At 47.0% G+C, this 18742-nt stretch overlaps 1 protein-coding gene across 1 annotated transcript in view; it reads right to left on the reverse strand.

The window, feature by feature from the left end:
* CFAP54 (cilia and flagella associated protein 54) overlaps positions 1-18742 on the reverse strand; it is a 231349-nt gene that overhangs the window by 155365 nt on the left and 57242 nt on the right. The window contains exons 24-26 of the mRNA XM_025213430.1: positions 17672-17819; positions 12111-12266; positions 7853-7975 (exon numbers count right to left, since the gene is read on the reverse strand). Coding sequence (XP_025069215.1) covers positions 7853-7975; positions 12111-12266; positions 17672-17819 — 427 coding nt within the window. The remainder of the gene's footprint in view (positions 1-7852; positions 7976-12110; positions 12267-17671; positions 17820-18742) is intronic.

Genomic DNA, 18742 nt, shown 5'->3' on the forward strand with positions numbered 1-18742 from the left:
CAGGCCCGTGGACTTGTGGATGTTGACTCTTGCGAGGTGTTCCCTCACTTGATCCCCATCAATTGTAGGCCCATCTTCTGCCCCCTGGATACTTTGCATCCTATCTGACAGGGTGACCCCTTTGGACAGATGGAAAACTGATGCAAAGTAATCATTTAGGAGATTTACCTTTTCCTGACAGTCAGTCATCAGCTGCCCCATTTGATTTAGCAGGGGTCCAATGTTGCCTTTGTTCTTCCTCTGATTTCCCACATACCAAAAGAAGGATTTTTTGTTGTCCTTGATTCCCGTGGCTAGCCTGAATTCAGTGTCTGCGTTGGCTTTTCTGGTCCGCTCTCTACAGGTGCAGGCTAGTGCTGTGTAGTCCTCCTTGGTGATGACTCCCATTTTCCATCTGGGGTAAGCTTCTCTTTTTAGCTTCAGGAAGTCCAAGTTCCCTACTGAGCCAAGGGGACACCCTAGCCCGCTGACTGCACTTCCTTCGGGATAGGATAGACTTTCCTTGTGCTTCGAGGATTATGTTCTTAAGGAAAAACCATTCCTCATGGACTCCCCTTTCTAAAGTGCCATGGTCTCCAAGTACCTGGTTGACCAGTCTCCTGAGTTTTTGAAAGTCAGCCTTCCCAAAATTGAGGATTTCTGTTTTACTGAGGCACCTGCCTGCCCTGCGTTGAACAGAGAAAGTGATCAGTTCATGGTCACTGTCACCAAGTTTCCCCTCAACTCTCAGATCATTCACCAAATCATCCCCTTTGACCAGAACCAGATCCAGCAGTGCCTCTCCCCTAGTTGGCCTGTAGACCTTTTGTGTTACATAGAGGTCATCAATGCGTGTGAGGAAAGCTACAATGACTGGTCAGATTTGGCCATGTCTTCTTTCCATGAGATGCCAGGGAGGTTGAAGTCCCCCATGACAACCAGACATCCGGAGTTTGCAGCCTCAGCCAGTTCCCTATTGAATTCTCAGTCCAGCTTTTCCTCCTGGTTGGGAGGTCTGTAATAGACTCCTACAATTATGTCCCCTTCCCCTTGCTCCCTCTGTATTTTAACTCAGAGGGTCTTGAGATGCCCTCCTTGGTTGCTAAACTTGGTTTGAAGGGAAGTGTATTGCTCCTTCACGTAGAGCACTACACCCCCCCATCCCTCTTCCCAACATGGTCTCTCCTGTACAAGGTATAGCTTTCTATACCTACAGACCAGTCATGGGTAGAGTCCCACCAGGTCTCTGTTATCCCTACAAGATCATAATCATGGTCATTCAAGAGTAGGGCCAGTTCCTCTTGCTTATTCCCCAAACTCCTGGCATTTGTGTACAGGTAGCTGAGCCTGCTGTGAGAAGCCCTGGGCTTCCCTGTGAGCTGGGACATGACTTTTCCTTGGGCTGTGTTCAGAGTGGATTCCCTTGGGCTACCTGGTCTGTTACTACTGTGGCTGTCATGACCTGGACTAGAACTGTTAATTGATTGCCCATCCCCCGGCGATCCTAGTTTAAAGCCCTGTCAAGTAGGTCAGCTATCCTGGCCAAAAAGAGCTTCTTCCCTTTCAGGGTGAGGTAGAGGCCATCCCTCTCCAACAAGCCACTGCTTCTCTCCCTAAAGTGCGGACCGTGGTCAAAGAAGCCAAACCCCTTGCAATGGCAACATCACCAGAACCTTCTGTTGACCTTTCCGATACATCTCTCCTTCTGAGGCCTGTGACTGGGAGGACCAAGGAAAAAAAAAAAAACTGTGCGCGCCCCCAGAGCCCTATAGTCACTCATGACCCAGCCAGGATTGTTCTGAGCCACATCATTCGTGCCCACATGGATGAGTAGCATGGAGTGATGGCTGCAGGGCTGGATGAGTTTGGGGATCCTCTCAGTTACATCCCGGACACGAGCCCCAGGAGGCAGCAGACCTCATGGGCTAAGGGGTCAGGGCAGCAATCACTCCCTCAGTCCCCCTCAGGAGGGAGTCACCCACCACGATTACTCTGCGTCATTCTCTGGGCACAGTTACTGCTGGTCCTCCATCCTCACATGCTGAAGCCAGCGGCTCAGCTGACTCTGCTGATGTGAGGGGTTCAAAACAGTTGTGCAGCTCCAGGGGAATGGTCACCCTGGTGCAGTGCCTCCTAGGGCTGGTGACTACCTTTGTCCAGGCAACCCCTGGCTGAACTCCATAGCAGTTCTTCACGTCTACCATGGAGTCGTCAGCCATCTGGTGGAGAACTTGGAAGCCATCCGGGGGCTGCCTGTCGCTTTTTCAGGCTCTGGGGCCCAGGAGCACGGCCACCTCCCCTTGTGGGGTCTGCTCCCTTTTGGGGTCTCTGCCGTGCCAGCTGGAGGAACTCCAGGCCACAGTCCAGAGACTGCGCACCATCAGGGACTATGAGCAGGAGACCAACTCCTACTAGGAGGCCCTTCTCCCCCGGGAGGCAGAGGGTAGACCACAGTCTCCCTCCAGGACAAGGGAGGACTTGAGGACCTCCCTCGCTGTCCAGCCCAGGGCTTGGACCAAGGTGGCCAAGGACCCCAAGGCTTGCCACTCCAAGGCCCCTGCCCAGCTGGAGCTTTGCAACAGGTACGAACCTCTTGCAGCCCCAGCAGAGCCTGCTGAGTTGCCAACTCCTGCAGGCAACACAGGCGCTACTATAGCTACCGCCCCCACTCTCCCCACGACAAAACACAGTGTTTGTCGTGGGAAACTCCATCCCCAACCCCTTAGCCCGGGAAGTTTGCTGCTTCCCAGGAGCCCGTATCCGAAACATTGTGGAGAAGATCCCTAAACGCCTCCAGCCCACTGACCACTACCCTATGCTCCTCATCCATGTGGGCACCAATGACATGGCTCAGAGCGCTCCCAGTTGGGTCATGAGACACTACTGGGATTTGGGAGTGAACCAAAGACTACGGCGCTGGTGTTATTGGGAAGGCTTTGGCTTCCATGACCACAATCCACTCTTTGGTGAGAGAGACAGTGAGCTGCTGGGAAGGGACGGCCTCCACCTCTCTCTGCTGGGGAGGAGGCTCTTCTCAGCCAGATTGGCTGACCTGCTCCACCGGGCTTTAAACTAATCCCCCCAGGGGATGTGGGGTTACTGCCACTGCTGGCCCACTTAGCAACCCTTGCAAAGCCAGCAGGCCAGGGCACATAAAGGAACCCACCCCTGCCCCAGCCCTGGAATGAACTGTAGACAAGGCCAGGGCCCCCAAGGGGACACTTGCCTTGCCTATACACAAATGCCAGCAGTTTGGGCAACAAACAGGAGGAACTTGTCCTCCTGCTGAAGGGATAATGGAGACCTGGTGGGACTCCACCCATGACTGGGCCACAGGTACAGACAGCTATACCCTGTATAGGAGGGATCGAACGGACAAAAGGGTGTAGCTCTCTATCAAGGAAAGTTACACATCCCTGCAAGCCGACATTGGCACCCATGGTGGAAGACTTAAGACCCTCTGGGTTAAAATCCATGGGGAACACAGCACAGGGATATTATGGCAGGAGTCTACTACAGACCCCCTACCCAGGGTCAAGACCTTGGCCAGGGAATTGGCCGAGGCCACGTGCTCCCGATGTATGGTTGTCATGGGAGACTTTAACTACCCAGACATCTCGTGGGAGGAATGCTCAGCCAAATCCGAGTGGTTACAAACCTCTCTCTCGTGCATGGATTACCTCTATCTGATGCAGGAAGTTTACGGCCTGATGAGAGGTAAAGCACTGCTCGATCTGGTACTGGCAACCAGGGATGACCTAATCAGCGACCTAAAGATCGAAGGGAAGCTGAGCGACAGCAATCACGAGCTGATCCCCTTCACCATTCGCCATAAAGCTGGCAAGTCAGTCAGTAATACAGACATCCTCGACTTCAGGAAAGCTGACTTTGACAAGCTAGCTAAGGAGGCTTGTCAGTGAGGCCCTAAAGGGCCACAACCTAAAGGGGAGGGGAGTTCAGGACGAGTGGTTGCTCCTCAAGGAAACGAGTCTGGATGCATAAGCAAAGTCTATCCCATCTCGAAGGAAAGGCAGCAAAAGGGCATAGTAGCCCCCTTGGCTCTCCAGGGAACTAGGAGACCTCCTGCATCTTAAAAAGAAGACCTACAAAGGATGGAGGACTGGAGCCACCACCAAGGAGGAATACTCTGCTCTGGTCCGGACCTGCAGAGAGCAAACCAGAAAAGCCAAGGCTGCGATGGAACTTCAGCTAGCTACAAATATCAAGGACAATAAAAAGTCCTTTTTTAGATATGTGGGGAGCCGGAGGTAAAGCAAGGGCAACATTGGACCCCTGCTAAACCAGATGGGACAACTGACAACTGATGCCCATGAAAAAGCAAACTTACTAAATGGGTACTTTGCGTCAGTTTTTCACCAGTCCCATGGACGCCCCTGCCCACTACGGGACATGAAGGCCGGGGTGAGGGAGATTTCTTACCCTCCATCAGTGCTGACCTCATGAAGGAACACCTTGACAGGCTGGATACCTTCAAGTCAGCTGGCCCTGACAGTTTACACACAAGGGTATTCAAGTTGCTGGCTAGCACTAGAGCTCAGCCACCTGGCACAGATCTTTGAGAACTCCTGGTGCTCTGGTGAAGTGCCTGAAGATTGGAAGAAGGCCAATGTTGTGCCTATCTTCAAGAAAGGGAGGAAAGTAGATCCGGCAAACTACAGGCCCATCAGCCTGACCTCTATCCTGAGGAAGGTCTTGGAAAAGATTATCAAAGAGGCCATCCTTAACAGACTAGCTGATGGCAATTTCCTGAGGGATACCCAGCACGGGTTTGATGCGGGTAGGTCTTGCTTGACCAATCTCATTTCCTTTTACGACCAGGTGACCTATCCCCTGGACAAGGGGGAAGAGATTGATGTCCATATATCTTGACTTTAAAAAAGCCTTCAATCTGATATCCCATGATCACCTCTTGGCAAAACTGGCTAACTGCAGCCTCGACCTCACCACAATCTGCTGGCTGGGAAATTGGCTCCGCGGCAGGACCCAGAGGGTGGTGGTTAACGGATGTCAATGATCATGGTGCCCTGTGACCAGTGGGGTCCCTCAAGGCTCTGTCCTAGGGCCTATGCTCTTTAACATCTTCGTCAATGGCGTAGACATTGGTGTCAGCAGTGGGCTGGCCAAGTTCGCCAATGACACCAAACTCTGGGGTACAGCATCCACACCTGAAGACAGGAGGGTGATCCAGGCTGACCTTGACAGGCTCATGAAATGGGCAGATGAGAACCTGATGGCGTTTAACACTGAAAAATGCAAGGTTCTCCACCTGGGGAGGAAAAAACCTGCAGCATCCTTATAGGCTCAGCAGTGCTACGCTGGTCAGCACTACAGATGAAAGGGACTTGGGTGTCATGATTGACCACAAGATGAACATGAGCCTTCAGTGTGATGCTGTGGCTAGTAAAGCAAGCAAAACACTGGCTTGCATCCATAGATGCTTCTCAAGCAAATCCCAGGACATCATTCTCTCCTTGCACTCGGCCTTGGTGAGGCCACAGCCGGAGTACTGCATCCAGTTTTGGGCTCCACAATTCAAAAAGGATGTGGAGAAGCTTGAGAGCGTCCAGAGGAGAACCACATGGATGATCAGGGGTCAGGAAAACAGACCTTATGATGAGAGGCTGAGAGCCATGGGACTCTTCAGCCTAGAAAAGCACAGACTCAGGGGTGATCTGGTAGCCACCTACAAGCTTATCAGGGGTATTCTCCAGGATCTGGGGGAATGTCTGTTCACCAGAGCACCCCAAGGGATGACAAGATTGAACGGTCACAAATTCCACTGCGACCAATTCAGGCTGGACATAAGGAAAAACTTCTTTACTGCCCGAGCCCCCAAGGTTTGAAATAGACTGCCGCCGGAGGTGGTTCAAGCACCCACTTTGAACGCCTTCAAGACACATTTGGATGTTTATCTTGCTAGGATCCTATGATCCCTGCTGACTTCCTGCCCCTGGGGCAGGGTGCTGGACTCGATGATCCTTCAGAGTCCCTTCCAGCCCAAATGTCTATGAAATCTATGAAGTAGGCATCCAGTTCCTGCTCTCCCTCTCTAATGGTGCACAGCCACTGCACTGTTGCCTGGAGCTCCTTAATCTGGCAATCCAGGGCCTCCACTAAAGAAAAAAAATGGAGAACGTGCAGTCTCAAGAAAAGAAATAGGATGTTTCCGCTGCTACTGCTCAATAATGGATGCTTTTTAAGGGGAAAGTGATCTGAGAAGATCAAATATGCAGAGGATGTAGCAGACTTCCATTTAAGCCCAAGAGTTATGTTCATAAAGGTAAGGGTGGAGGTGAGACTATAGAAGAAGATACCATACCAGTGGTCCTACCCAAAAAATAAACTGTTTATAACTATCACAGGCCTACCTGCATACTCCTTTTCCAATGCATACAAGGTCATACAATGGTATTTTTCAGAAGTAAGATGGCAAATTCCCTTTCCAAACACTAAAGTCTGAACACTGGCTCCTGCAGAAGTTGGGAAGTCTTTATTGGAGCTTGAAATTATATATTGGGGCAGGCTTTCTAACTAATATTGCAGAAGTTGTCTGCATTGACTTTGAGGCACTGATTAAACCAAAAAGCAATGATACAGGCACAGCAGAAATAGTTACATCTCCCATGTGATAAATATTGGTTCTGTTCCAAGGACTGAGAGAGTTGGTACAGGGAATGCCAGTGTCAAAAAGCACTAATCCTGAGGTCGAGGGCTTAGCCACTACTACTATTTATAACCCTTTAAATAGTACTAAAGAATGGGACAATGTTCTTAGCAGGTTCTAGGAGATGCAGGACTTGGTAGTGTAATACTTCTTTACCAAGAAATAGAAAAGAAATTTCTTTGACCTGTGGTACAGGGGATCTGGTCCTTTGAGGAGAATTGCAGAAATTGACTTCTGCCAAACTGGGATAAGGGAACACTAGTTTAAGTGAATCAAAGCAGCAGCAACATTCCAGGAAACCAAAAGGGAGTCTGTTAAGGCACTCTAAGCTAAAGACAGCTCAGCACTAGAAGAAGCCTGACTTATCTCAGAGTCACAGAAAGACCTCAGATTTATCAGAAAAACACATTTTTAATCTAGCATCTCTAGATTGGCAGTTCTTAAAGAGAGAAAAAAGTCCTACAAGCACTACATTATTCTTTAATATATGTATATAGCCTGAGTACCTGCAGCTCCAATGAAATGAAAAAAAATGCAGATGTGAATGATCTCTGAAAATCAGAACACTTGAATCATGGCCTTAAATATAAATGAGTGAGTGACATGAGGCACTTGCATTTATAACTTTGGTGCTAAATAAGTTCAGTTAGAAAAGGAGTTAAATTAGGGCTGATGTCAGTTATTTATATGCAAAACAGTTAATCTTCTAACATAGTAGAACCAGAGGATGTACCACTGTCATTTCCATGCCAAGTTTTGTGTTTCTTATTAGGCACTCCTTTTTTATTAGCACTATCAAAAAATTAACACCCCATTTTATGATCACAAGGTATTTTAAATGTATATTTCAATTAATTATAAAATGGAAGGAGCATGAAATCTAAGTATCACACAGTATAAATTAAAATAGGTCACTGATTTCATCTAGTAAGAAATAAACAAGATGACCCCATTCCTCAATAAACTACTTAACAAAACTTCTGATTTGAAAAATATAACAATGTGAAAACAGCAGCACTAATATGTCCAGAAATATTTTCAGAACACTGTTTAAGTCATGTTCAAGAATGCCAAACTTCCTGTTAGTATTTTTAAGTACAGTTTAGCACGATGAAGTTTTATGTAAAGATTTCTAGTGTTATCTACTGACACTGTAGTCCATAGAAATAAGTATAATAAAATAAATACCTTGGCTGTGTAAAAGGAAGAACATGCTATCATATGCTGAATACTCTCATAACACCCTGCTTGTTTCCTTTGTAAGATACTAATTGGGAGCTCTTGAAGGACTGTCAGGCATTTAATGAGAATCTGAAAATACAAGGATTACAATATCATGTCCTAAATCTACATACCCTTTCCAGAATCAGTGCCCAGCAATGTAACTCTTTACTATAACATTTTTAAACAGTTTACAACGTACATGGAGTGAAATCCTAGCCCTGCTAGAATCAATTGTATGGCCTGGATTTCAGCCATTAACTTTTAGTAATAAATAGCGAGTTCTGCCTGAAGTAGTATATACACAATTAAAGATGCATGGTAGGAGTCCTTTAGTGTTTTAATTAGCCAGAAATAAAAGACTTTACAGTGCGACGATGAGTAGATGATACAGATAAACAAATCTACTTAAAATTGTTTTTGAGCTGGTCACAAATGTAAATGAAAAACAAAAACAAGTTTAAATACTTTTCAGATTAGTTTTCTTTTCTACTTGATTCTAAATATCAAAGACCCATTTTTCTGTCTTGTTTAACAGATATGGAAACCAAATTACTATCCATTTGAATGGGGATCTGAACATGAAAAGCAGTTTCCAATTGTTGCCTGTGCTTTTTTTAAGATATCATAGCAAATAACTGCTTAACCAAGAGCTCATCACAAGTAATGTAATGAAATCTATTTTGCTTTTCCTAATTGCTTCCATCCTCTCTCGGATTTGAACACAATAATCATTCCTGACTGCTTTAAACTATGTAAATTGGTCCTTAATATAAAATCCATGTTTTCTATTTGTTGGTCATGAATTTGAAAGTCTTTGGATATTGCCACAATATATTTTCCTGAAGACCTGATGGGATTTTAATAGTATTACTACTAAACACAGAAATAGAGGGAAGGTACACAGTCTTTTATAGGAAATATGCAAACTCTTGGAAAGAAATGTATTTTTAAAAGGAAACATTTCTCCATTGAAAACTGAAGGGTATTCTTGAAAAATAAAATCAACTTCAGCCCCAGAAGGGAAAGGACCACCTAAATATCAGAGACAAACACTTAAAAAAGAACTCTGCAAACACTCCCTTTTCTTCCTTCACAAGTGGTATTTGTAAACACAATATGGTTGGAAGTTATGGCCAAGATTCTGTCATAGTTAGACATATATTACAGCACTCATCTCAGTGCAGTTACTCTTCACTGATATTAGTATAGCTGAAAACACTGTCCAGATACATGGATTTATAACTTTATGGGAGTGCTCAGAAGTTACAGAAATATTAATAACTTCCCTTTTCGTAGCTCATCTTTAGTTCATCTTTTGTACACAGTTATAAATTTGATTGTACCCCTACATTCAGGCTAGGTACAGACATTCAAAAAGCTGGAGACAGAATTGATCTAAATTATGCAGTTTTCTGTAAGCAAGGTAGCGAAAAGAACACACATTTGCCGTTGGGGAGGAGGAGCAAATCTTAAACCGGGTTCACCATTTTTAAACCAGTCTATGTGTACCAAACTTCTGTTCTGTTACAAGTATAGACCACTTGTGTGCCGAGCGTCTGTTCTGTTAGGTTATCTTCTCTTCAGCAACACCTTACAAAAATCAGTCGAAAATGATTGTCTTCCACGACTATCTTATCCGTGTGTCCAAAGATGGCTGATGAGGCCTATCCAGGATCGACAGACTCTACTACATCTCAGACACGTGTTTCCACATGGGGTGGGTGATGCTGGATTTTTTATTTGGTCTGCAACATGCGGTTTCTGCCACTCCTACTTTTTCATCTCCTGTTGTTGTCATGAGGTTTCAAAGTACTGAGATCCCTACAAAAAACTCTTCCTCCATTTGGGCTAGTCCTGGGCAATAGTCTCCTATGAGTTAACATTGATGTTGCATTTTTTTTAGTTGGCCTTGAGAAGATCACCTGAAGCTACACCTGAAGCACTTTCTCTGCCCTCCTCTTAAACACACACCTTGCTGAGCTAGGAAAATAAAAGTTGCTTTTGGAGCCTGGAGTCAGACATCCAAATGACATGGCTGACCAATGAATGTCAGATGATCCTCACCTCAGTACTTGTAGTGTTTGCTTGCAGAAGGATGTTAATGTTGGTGCATCTGTTTTCCCACTGGATTCAAAAGACCTTCCACAGACAGCATTGATGGTACTTCTCCAATGACTTAAGACATCTCCTGTACACTGTCCATGTCTCAGCTCTGTACAGCAAAGTTGGGATCACGACTGCTTGATAAACCATGAGCTTGTTTTTGCTTCTGATGTCACAGTCTTTAAACACCCATTTCTTTAGGCATCCAAAGGCTGCACTTGCATATTTGAGGCAATGTTGGATTTCTTTGTCCATGACAGCCTTTTGAGAGAGATGGCTTCCAAGGTAAAGGAAATACTCAATGTTCTCCAGAGTCTCACTGTGGATTTGGATTGCCAGAGCTGGGGACTGTTCCTTAGGTGTGTGTTGGTATTTTAGTCTTCTGGATGTTAACTGTCAGTCCCATTTTCTTGTGCCTCAGTAAAGACAATGATGATTGCCTGACGATCTGCTTCTGAGTGAGCACACGCTACAGCATCATCAGCATACTGGAGCTCAGTGACTGAGGTTGAGCTGGCCTTGGTTTTGGCTCTCAGTTGAAATTAAACAGCTTACCATCCATTTGGTAATTTAGCTCCACTTCAGCTGGAAGCTTGTTGGTGGTCAGATGTAGCATCATGACAAGGAATATTGAGAAGAGTGTTGGAGTGATAACACAGCCATCTTAACTCCCATCTTAACCCCAAAGAGTTCTGTGATAGATCCATTACTGAGAACCACTGTTTACATACTATCACGGAGCAGGCAAGGAATACTACTAAATTTCAGTGGGCATCCATACTTCACAAGGATCCTCCACATCACTTCTAGGCTAATAGAGTCGAAACCTCTCATGAGGTCAAATAAAGGCCATGTAGAGAGGCTTATGTTGTTCCCAGACTTTCTCCTGGTGCTGGAAAGCTGTGAAGATCATTGTCAGTTGTGCCTCTTGGTGCCTTAAACCCACATTGAGATTCTGGGAAGAACTCTTCAGCAAGTACAAGGAGACAGTTCAGGCAAGTTCTTGCAATGATCTTTCCTGAGGTGGACAGCAAGATGATTCCTCTATAGTTTCCACAGCCAGACTTGTCTCCTTTCTTGAAGATTGTCACAATCATGGTGTCCCTGAGATCATCGGGGATTTTCTCATCATTCCAGATCCTTAAGATGAGGGCATGAAGCTGTGATGTGAGCAACTCTCCCCATTACTTAAAGATTTCCATGGAGATTCCATCTGCTCCAGATGCCTTGTCCTTCTTCATCTGCTTGATGATTTTCCTCACCTTGTCAAGGGCTGAAGGGATTCCGAGATCATCTCTAACTGGGTGTTGCAGGATGGAGTTGAGAACACCCTCATCAACAATAATCTTGATTGAAAAGTCCTTCAAAATGTTTCTTCTAATGCACACTGATGGCTCCCATTTTCTCAATCAGGTCTCCTCCATCCTTAGCTCTCAAGGGAGTTGGTCCCTGAGTGCTCAGACCATAGACAGTTTTGGTGGCACTGAAGAAACCACATATTGTGGATGTCAGTGAGATGTTGAATCCCCTTAGCCTCATCTTCCCACCATTTGTTCTTCATATCACGGGTCCTCCTTTGGAACTCTGCTTTGCCTTACTGGAGATTCAGTTTCTTTTGCTTGGAGGTGGTGTTGTTTTGCTAAGCACAAAGGGCGTTGCACTTGAGATCAATCAATTCTTGGATCTCCCAGTCAATCTCATCAAACCAATCTTGACGTTTCCTGGTAGAGACTCCAAGTGTCTCTTCACAGATGCTAATGATGGTGGTCTTGAGGGCACCCCACACACTGCTGACATTCTCCCATTGTTTTTGATTGGAATTTACCAGTTTTTCATTGAGGAACTGGTGGAAGAAGACTTGCTTGCTTGGATCCCCGATTCTTTCAATATTGACCTTTTGTCAGCATTGCTTCTGCTTCAGCTGTCATTTGCTGCAGCAGTTTGAGTGACATATATACCAGTTTAGTTATGTATATACAGTTTATATACCCATTTATAGGCCAGTTTCCAATCGTGTATACTGGTAAAAGTATACTTCACCTGGGCACAATGTTGGTCTATCTTTTGTTTACCCACTCAGAGAATTTGAATTCAACTATTTCTTTTCAAATGATTTTACCTGAACCACTGGCACTGAAGAAATCTTGTGGTAGATAATTGGAGCAAGGAGACTATAACACTGAACAACAGCTTGCAGGGCATAATTTGCGTCATTTAAACAATTACTGAGCTCAATTGCCACAAGCATTCTCTCACATTCAACTAATCTAGCGACCTGCAAAAGAATAAAATGTGTATTCAGTTATAACTTTAAATTACCTATCCCAGAAGGTGGAAGAAGAAAGTTATTTCTATAGTTTAAATGGCAGTATAATGGTATAGTAAATACGATGTCTGAATTTAGAATAAAGCTTACAGCAATCCTTAGTAGGAGTGTATAAACAAATACAGCATTTTTCATGACATCAAAGAAAATTGTAGCTTTAACTTAATTTTATCCCTTGAGTCTATTAGTCAATGATGTCAAAAAACTTGCACTTCAAACACAGAACCACTTTAAACAGAGCAAGAAGAAACCATATCATGAAAAATCAGTAAAATTGTAAAGTCACATGCCATCCACTCATAGCTAATTAGTGGGAGAAAGCATTAACCTTTTCTTGTTTTGACATTTTAGGTCCCATTTCTCCAGCCTTTGCATGAGTAGACCCAGTGAGTGAAGTGAAACTAAAATTGAAGTGAAAGTTTTATAGTTTCTCAAAGGAGCAGAGTTGATAAATCTTTGTGTTATTACCTTCAAGAAGCAATACCTCACTCTTTGTTAGGGTTGGATAGGCAGGAATGAACTCAGGCTATTATACCCATGACATTCTATTAGAAGTCTAATACTGAAGAAAAAGCACAAGTGACAAAAATGTTTATAGCAAAAAAATCCAGCAGTACACACATACCATAAATTAAATGGTGATTTTGCATATTTTAGGACTTGATCCAAACACTGTTGGAGTCAATGGGCATGTCCACATATGCAGGCACATGCACTTGCAGCAGCCCAAACAGCAACAGCACAAATTTGTGCCAGAGATTTGTGCCTCAGCACACGTGCCTGAACATGCACTTTAGTGTGGGGCAAATTGTGCCACTTGGGGCAAACTGTCCCTGTCCAGCTCCTCCTGGATCTTCAGCCAAGGGGAGCTAGAGGCTCCCCAGCAGTATAAAAAAGCTGCATGGCGAGTAACTCAAGGCTATTTGCTCTCAGGAACTTCTGGGAGACCTCCTGATCAACCTCCTCCTGGCCCTGACCAAGTGGGCCCTGTACTTGACCAAGGAGGCTCTGGCCAGGAAGGTGCCCGGAGACTGCGGGGCCGCTTTCCTCTCACTTGTCTGTGCACGTCTCTGGGCAGAGCACCAGTGGGCGGTGTCCACTGGCTCCTCGGATGCCTTTGACGACCAGTGGGTGCGGCCCAGGGGGCTCTGCTCTGTGTCCCCCTCAGGCACACTTATTTTCACATTTTGACCCTTTGACAACACTCCTAACCTGTTTTTTTTTCATTAGTTGTCCCAAGTATTTTGTTGCAACATTCACCCATTAGTCCCCATACAATAGGGGCTACTTGTCAGCCAGGTGGGCCTTAGGGCCCACGGTATTTGAATGTTACAAATAGATAGAAGCCTCTGGAAGATGAGCCTCTTGGAGGAAGTTGGCTATGCCCCTTCCTGTCCCAGGCTGCTGCTGCAAGCTTGGTCGCAGAAGCTTCTGGGGAGAAGATGGCCAGGCCTGTTCCTGCCTTTGGCTACTGCTAGCTTGTTCTCAGAGCTTTTGGGGGTAAGTTGGCCGCACCCCTTCCTGCCTGGGGCTGCTGCTGTTCCTGCCCCACAGTGGCAGGGGGCAGGGTCCCCTGCTGGATACCACTAACCCCCGGGGGGGGGCACCACACTGCACCACAACCCAGCACCACACCTCAGCTTCTGCACTCCTGTTCCAGCCTGCTACCCAGCCCACCACCAAGCCGCAGTCACGGGACAGCCTGGGAAGGAAGCCTGCACTGCCTATGGGCCTCCCCACCACCATCACTGCCAGAGCCTAAAGGTGCCTTCCTTGGCAGGCCAGCCCCCGCGCCTTCACCTCCACTTTCATCTGAAGCACACCCTGACTGGCTGAAATGGACAGCTACTACCACTGGTGCTGCTGCTACCGCTGCCATCTGTTCTGCTGCTGCCCCTTCTCAGACCTCGACGGGGACTGCATGGCCACCCAGGCTATGGTATAGGCACTACAACAGAGCCTCCTGCACTTCTGGGCCAGCTGCTAGTGGGCCATGTCTGCACAGATGGCCTTCAGGCAGAAGAATTGTTGTCATGTCTTCTGGTGCCCCTGCTCTGGCATCTGGGCAGCTATCGCCCAAAAGATGTGCTCACTGCGGCAAGTGGCTTTGAATTGTCAAGTCACGTCCTCTTGGCCCAAATGGCCAAGTCAGCCACCTCATCTGCCCTCCAGCTATGTCCTCAGTGCTGGCATTGGGCAGGCTCCTCTGCTCAGGTCTCACCACTTGCCTCACAAGGAAAGATCCTGGCGTTCCCCGTTTAAAAATTGCACATATTCTGATAACAACCTAAATTATCGCATTAAAATACTACAAATCAATGTTCTTCCAACTCAACTGGGGGCGGGCAGGAGTTCCCCGTGGCAAAAACTTACCAGCCGGTAAACGGCCATGCTGCTCCCAAAAGCAGCTGCGCCACTCCCAGAAGTGGCCACAGGGCTTCCGGAAACAACCGTGGCCTACATCTAGTGCTTGCACTCCCCAGCCAGCACTCGTAGGAGGGGCACCAGCGCTCCTGCCTGCCCCCCCACCCATCACCTGAGCACGGAGCGTGGCCTGACAGGGGGTACACCGGTGCTCTCAGGGGGTGCACGTGCACCCCCTATGCATCCCCACTGATAGATCAGTTGGGCAATGTTTTATTGATATATTTACAATACTAAAACAATTTGGAAGACTACCAGTGCCTCTATCATCATCATAAAACAAATTCTAAATAGCTACAGGTTTCCCTCCCTTTATGCTATACATGCATTCCTGGAAAACAGCGCATAACTTGAATGTGCATAAAGGGAATCCACTTTACAATGTAACAAATAGAGATACATCCCAAGACCGACTCTACTGACCCCCAGACCTATTTCTACCACTTTTAAAAGACAATTTTGGTACTCACCAACAGTAGACAGTGCACACAAGCACAGGGCACTATCATAATGGGGATGGCAACTACATAAACACGTGTCACTGACAATGAGCGTGGAGCACAGATCCACACAGGAGACTGTATTTTGGTGCATGTCACTCTCACAATGCACCACACAAAGCAGCTGACTGTGGACTTCCACCACACCGATCACATAAGAGTGAATTTACGTTACATATAACGAATTATTGGTATAAAAAGATGTCATCACATAAGAGCAAATTCGCACTTACAGAACCCACATAAAGCAAGAGAAACTTGTATGTACTTTGCCATTTACTTTTGGTTTTTTAATCACAGAAAAATCAGAGTTGCCCCTGCCTCCTTCTCTCACCAAGATATAGGGTGTTGAGCAGCACTGATATGCCAGTGCCCTGCCCCTGCCCCTCACTCCCAACCCACAGCCCTCCCTTCGCCACCCCAGTGCCCCTCACTCCTAACCTGCAGCTCCTGCCTGCCCCCACTAGCTCTCTCCCAGCAACAGCTTTGTCCCAACACCAGGACATGTATCCAGCTGCTGCTTTGTGGCTCTGAGCAGTGCAAGCCCTTGCTGTTCTGCCCCATGCACCTGTGTCCAGGCCCCAACGATCTCCAAGTCATTTCTGGGAAGCCCTTGACTGGGGCTCAGGGACTGGGCTGGGCAAGCCCCTTTCCTTCCAGGCTAGTCTACCCCTGCACAGGCTGCTCTAGCAGGGCAGAAGGGCTCTAAGCCCGGCTCTGACAACCTCTCCTACCCAGACTGCTCCCCCACCCCCAACCCCCATCTCTCTCTCTCTCCCTCATACACACCCCTGCTGCCACCTCAACCCCTCCCCCCCAGCCCATCACACACCCAAGTGGTTCCTGGGACCAGGAGCACCCCCAGGCTGGGACCACATGTCCCAGTGCCAGTGTGAGCATGGGGCAGGGATGCAGTGTGGCAGTTCCCCCTGCAGCTGAAGCTCCTGCCAGCAGGTCCCGTCCCATCTGGTGGTTGGGCATGCAGGGTATGAGATTTGTTGGGGTGAGGTGGGGTTTTGTGGGGGGGGGGGAAGGTGTGTGAGGGTATGTATAGGGTTTCTGGGGGTGAGATTTGTGGGAGGTATGGGGTTTGTGAGTGGGTATGTGGGTGGGGGTACGTGGGGGTGGTTTGAGGGTGTGGGGTTTCTGGATGGATTATGGGGGGTGTTTGTGGGGGTGGAGGATTGTGTGGGTCTGGGGAGGATTGTGTGTGGGTGTGGGGGGACTGTGGGGTTGGCAGGGGAGAGGAGTGCTTGGGAAAACCAGGCACTCAGGGCCTGCTAGGGGCAGAGCCCCCTCCGTAGTGCGGTGCAGCCCCAGCTGGAGACCCGAAGCCACCTGTGCCACATGGAGCCAGCCCAGCCTGGGGGCACATGCCTTGAGGCAGGATCAGGCCACTCTTGCTGTCACCCAGGGTCCCAGCACTGCACACAGAAGCCCAGCACACTCGGGCTGGGCTGGGTCCTGCATTCAAGTGCCCTGCATGTCATCGGGCCAGGCTGGCTCCATGGAGCAGGACCTGGCCTGGCCCAAGGGCATACAACTCTTGTGTGCTGTGCTGGGACCCCAGGTGACAGCAAGAGCAGCCTGGCCCTGCCCAAAGGCACATGGCCTTGGGCCGGACTAGCTCCATGTGGCCAGATGGTGTCAGGTCTCAGGCAGCTGGAGTTGCACCATGCCAGAGGGGGGCTCTGCCAGTAGCAGGTCCTGAGCACCTGGACGGCTGCTGCTGCTTCAGCCGGCGGGGGGGGAAGGGGGGGACTGTGTGCTGTGCAGGGGTGGGGGGCAGCTGGGGGACCCACCCCTCCCAAGCAGCTCCCCCCACCCCCACAGTCCCCGCTACCCCCATGTCCCTACTTAACAAGGACAAAGCCTGGGTCTGAGCCACTGCTGCAGCCTTACCCCACTTCTATTTGCCAGTAGGGGCATGGGGAAGCCATAGAGATGCTCTGGCCAGGTGCCAGAGCATCTCTGTGGAGGACCCAGCCTCTGGTTGCTTCAGAGCTCCAGGAGCATGCCCTGTGCCGCTTTTTCCCCAGTGTGTTTCCCGGTATCAAAATTAGAGTCCTTGCTGAAATTTTTTTGTTCTCAGTGTGCCGTTTGTGGTATTTCAAACTGCTTTGAGAAACCGCAACAGGCACAGGCTTGCTCATCTGGACGCAGCAAATGAGTCTTTCCATTTGCTTCAGTTGGCTTTGGATCAAGCTATGAATGAGAGAAAATGGATTAAGAAAAAGCTTATAGACCAAAGCTATATAAACATCTGCTAGCATTAACATAATTTAGAAGAGTGTTTCTGATGACTATCAACTTAGGGAAAACTGTATCAACTTAAACTGCAGTGCAACAGTCATCTTGGAATTTCGAGATCAAGCTGGTCAAATCAAGAAAATAAAATCAAGCCCCACATATTTTCTAAGCCATACATACTTGTTCATTGTACAGTATCTCATTGAAACGAATGGAATCACAGAAGAGTGCTCCTTCCTTAACATGAATGTCATTAAGGATAAATATGTTCCTCAGAAATAGGTGCAAGAAGAATGGGGAAGCCTGAGATACAGCATCAAGAGATAACCTACAAAATGTAAAAAAAGGTAAAATAATGGTAAAGCTACATAATAATAATAATATAGCTATTCCATATACAACATGTATAACTTGAGAAAATACAAAATCCAAATATGACATCACCATTCACAAGGATTAGACAGCTGCTACCAGAAAGGAAATTAAATTTACTTAGCCCTCCCTCTGTTGCTAGCACTCAAATAGAAAGTAAAAATCTCCTGCTTGGATTTATATCTGGCTTCTAGTATCTTGCACAGACTTTTCTGGGCATTTTTCCCCTTTGAACATAATAATACCACTGTCGTATTATCTTTTGAGGAACTGAAAGTTATTTCAAAGATCTAAGGGGTTGTTTTATCATCATCATCATCATTTTGCAGCAGTTCCTAATGATTCTACTAAAGAATCAGGATAGTTCTGGGCTAGATACCACACACACACACACACACACACACACACACACACACACCGCCCCCCGTCTCCTGAAGAGCTAAGTTCTCCTAATAGATTCTTTTTTCTTAGTGTTGTTCAGTTCCCAACACAGTGTTTTTGTATTTCCTCCAGATACATGTTTTCATGGTGTTTCTGGAGGATTTGTCTTGTTTTTAATCCTTTGCCTTGTAACCTCCAAAGTCTGCATCTTTGTTCTATAGGAAGTACATTATCAGTTTCCCTTCCTTCATTATGTCTCCTAAAAGAAGACTGAAAGTCCAGGAAGAATGTGTGTAGGCATGTTCACATAGTCAGCCTTACAATGACACCACCAGGGATTTTAGTACAGAGAGCAGCTGTTCTCCTCTCCTTCCAATTTCCACTGCAGTCCCCATTAGCCATTACTGTTTGTAGGCAGTCCCAATTAGATTGCCTGAGACCTACCAGTAAACAAATTGAAAATGGTCTCCATGATTTAAGGGACTGATCCAATTCCTG

Source organism: Alligator sinensis, unplaced genomic scaffold, assembly GCF_000455745.1.
Source record: "Alligator sinensis unplaced genomic scaffold, ASM45574v1 scaffold154_2, whole genome shotgun sequence".
NCBI lineage: Eukaryota > Metazoa > Chordata > Crocodylia > Alligatoridae > Alligator > Alligator sinensis.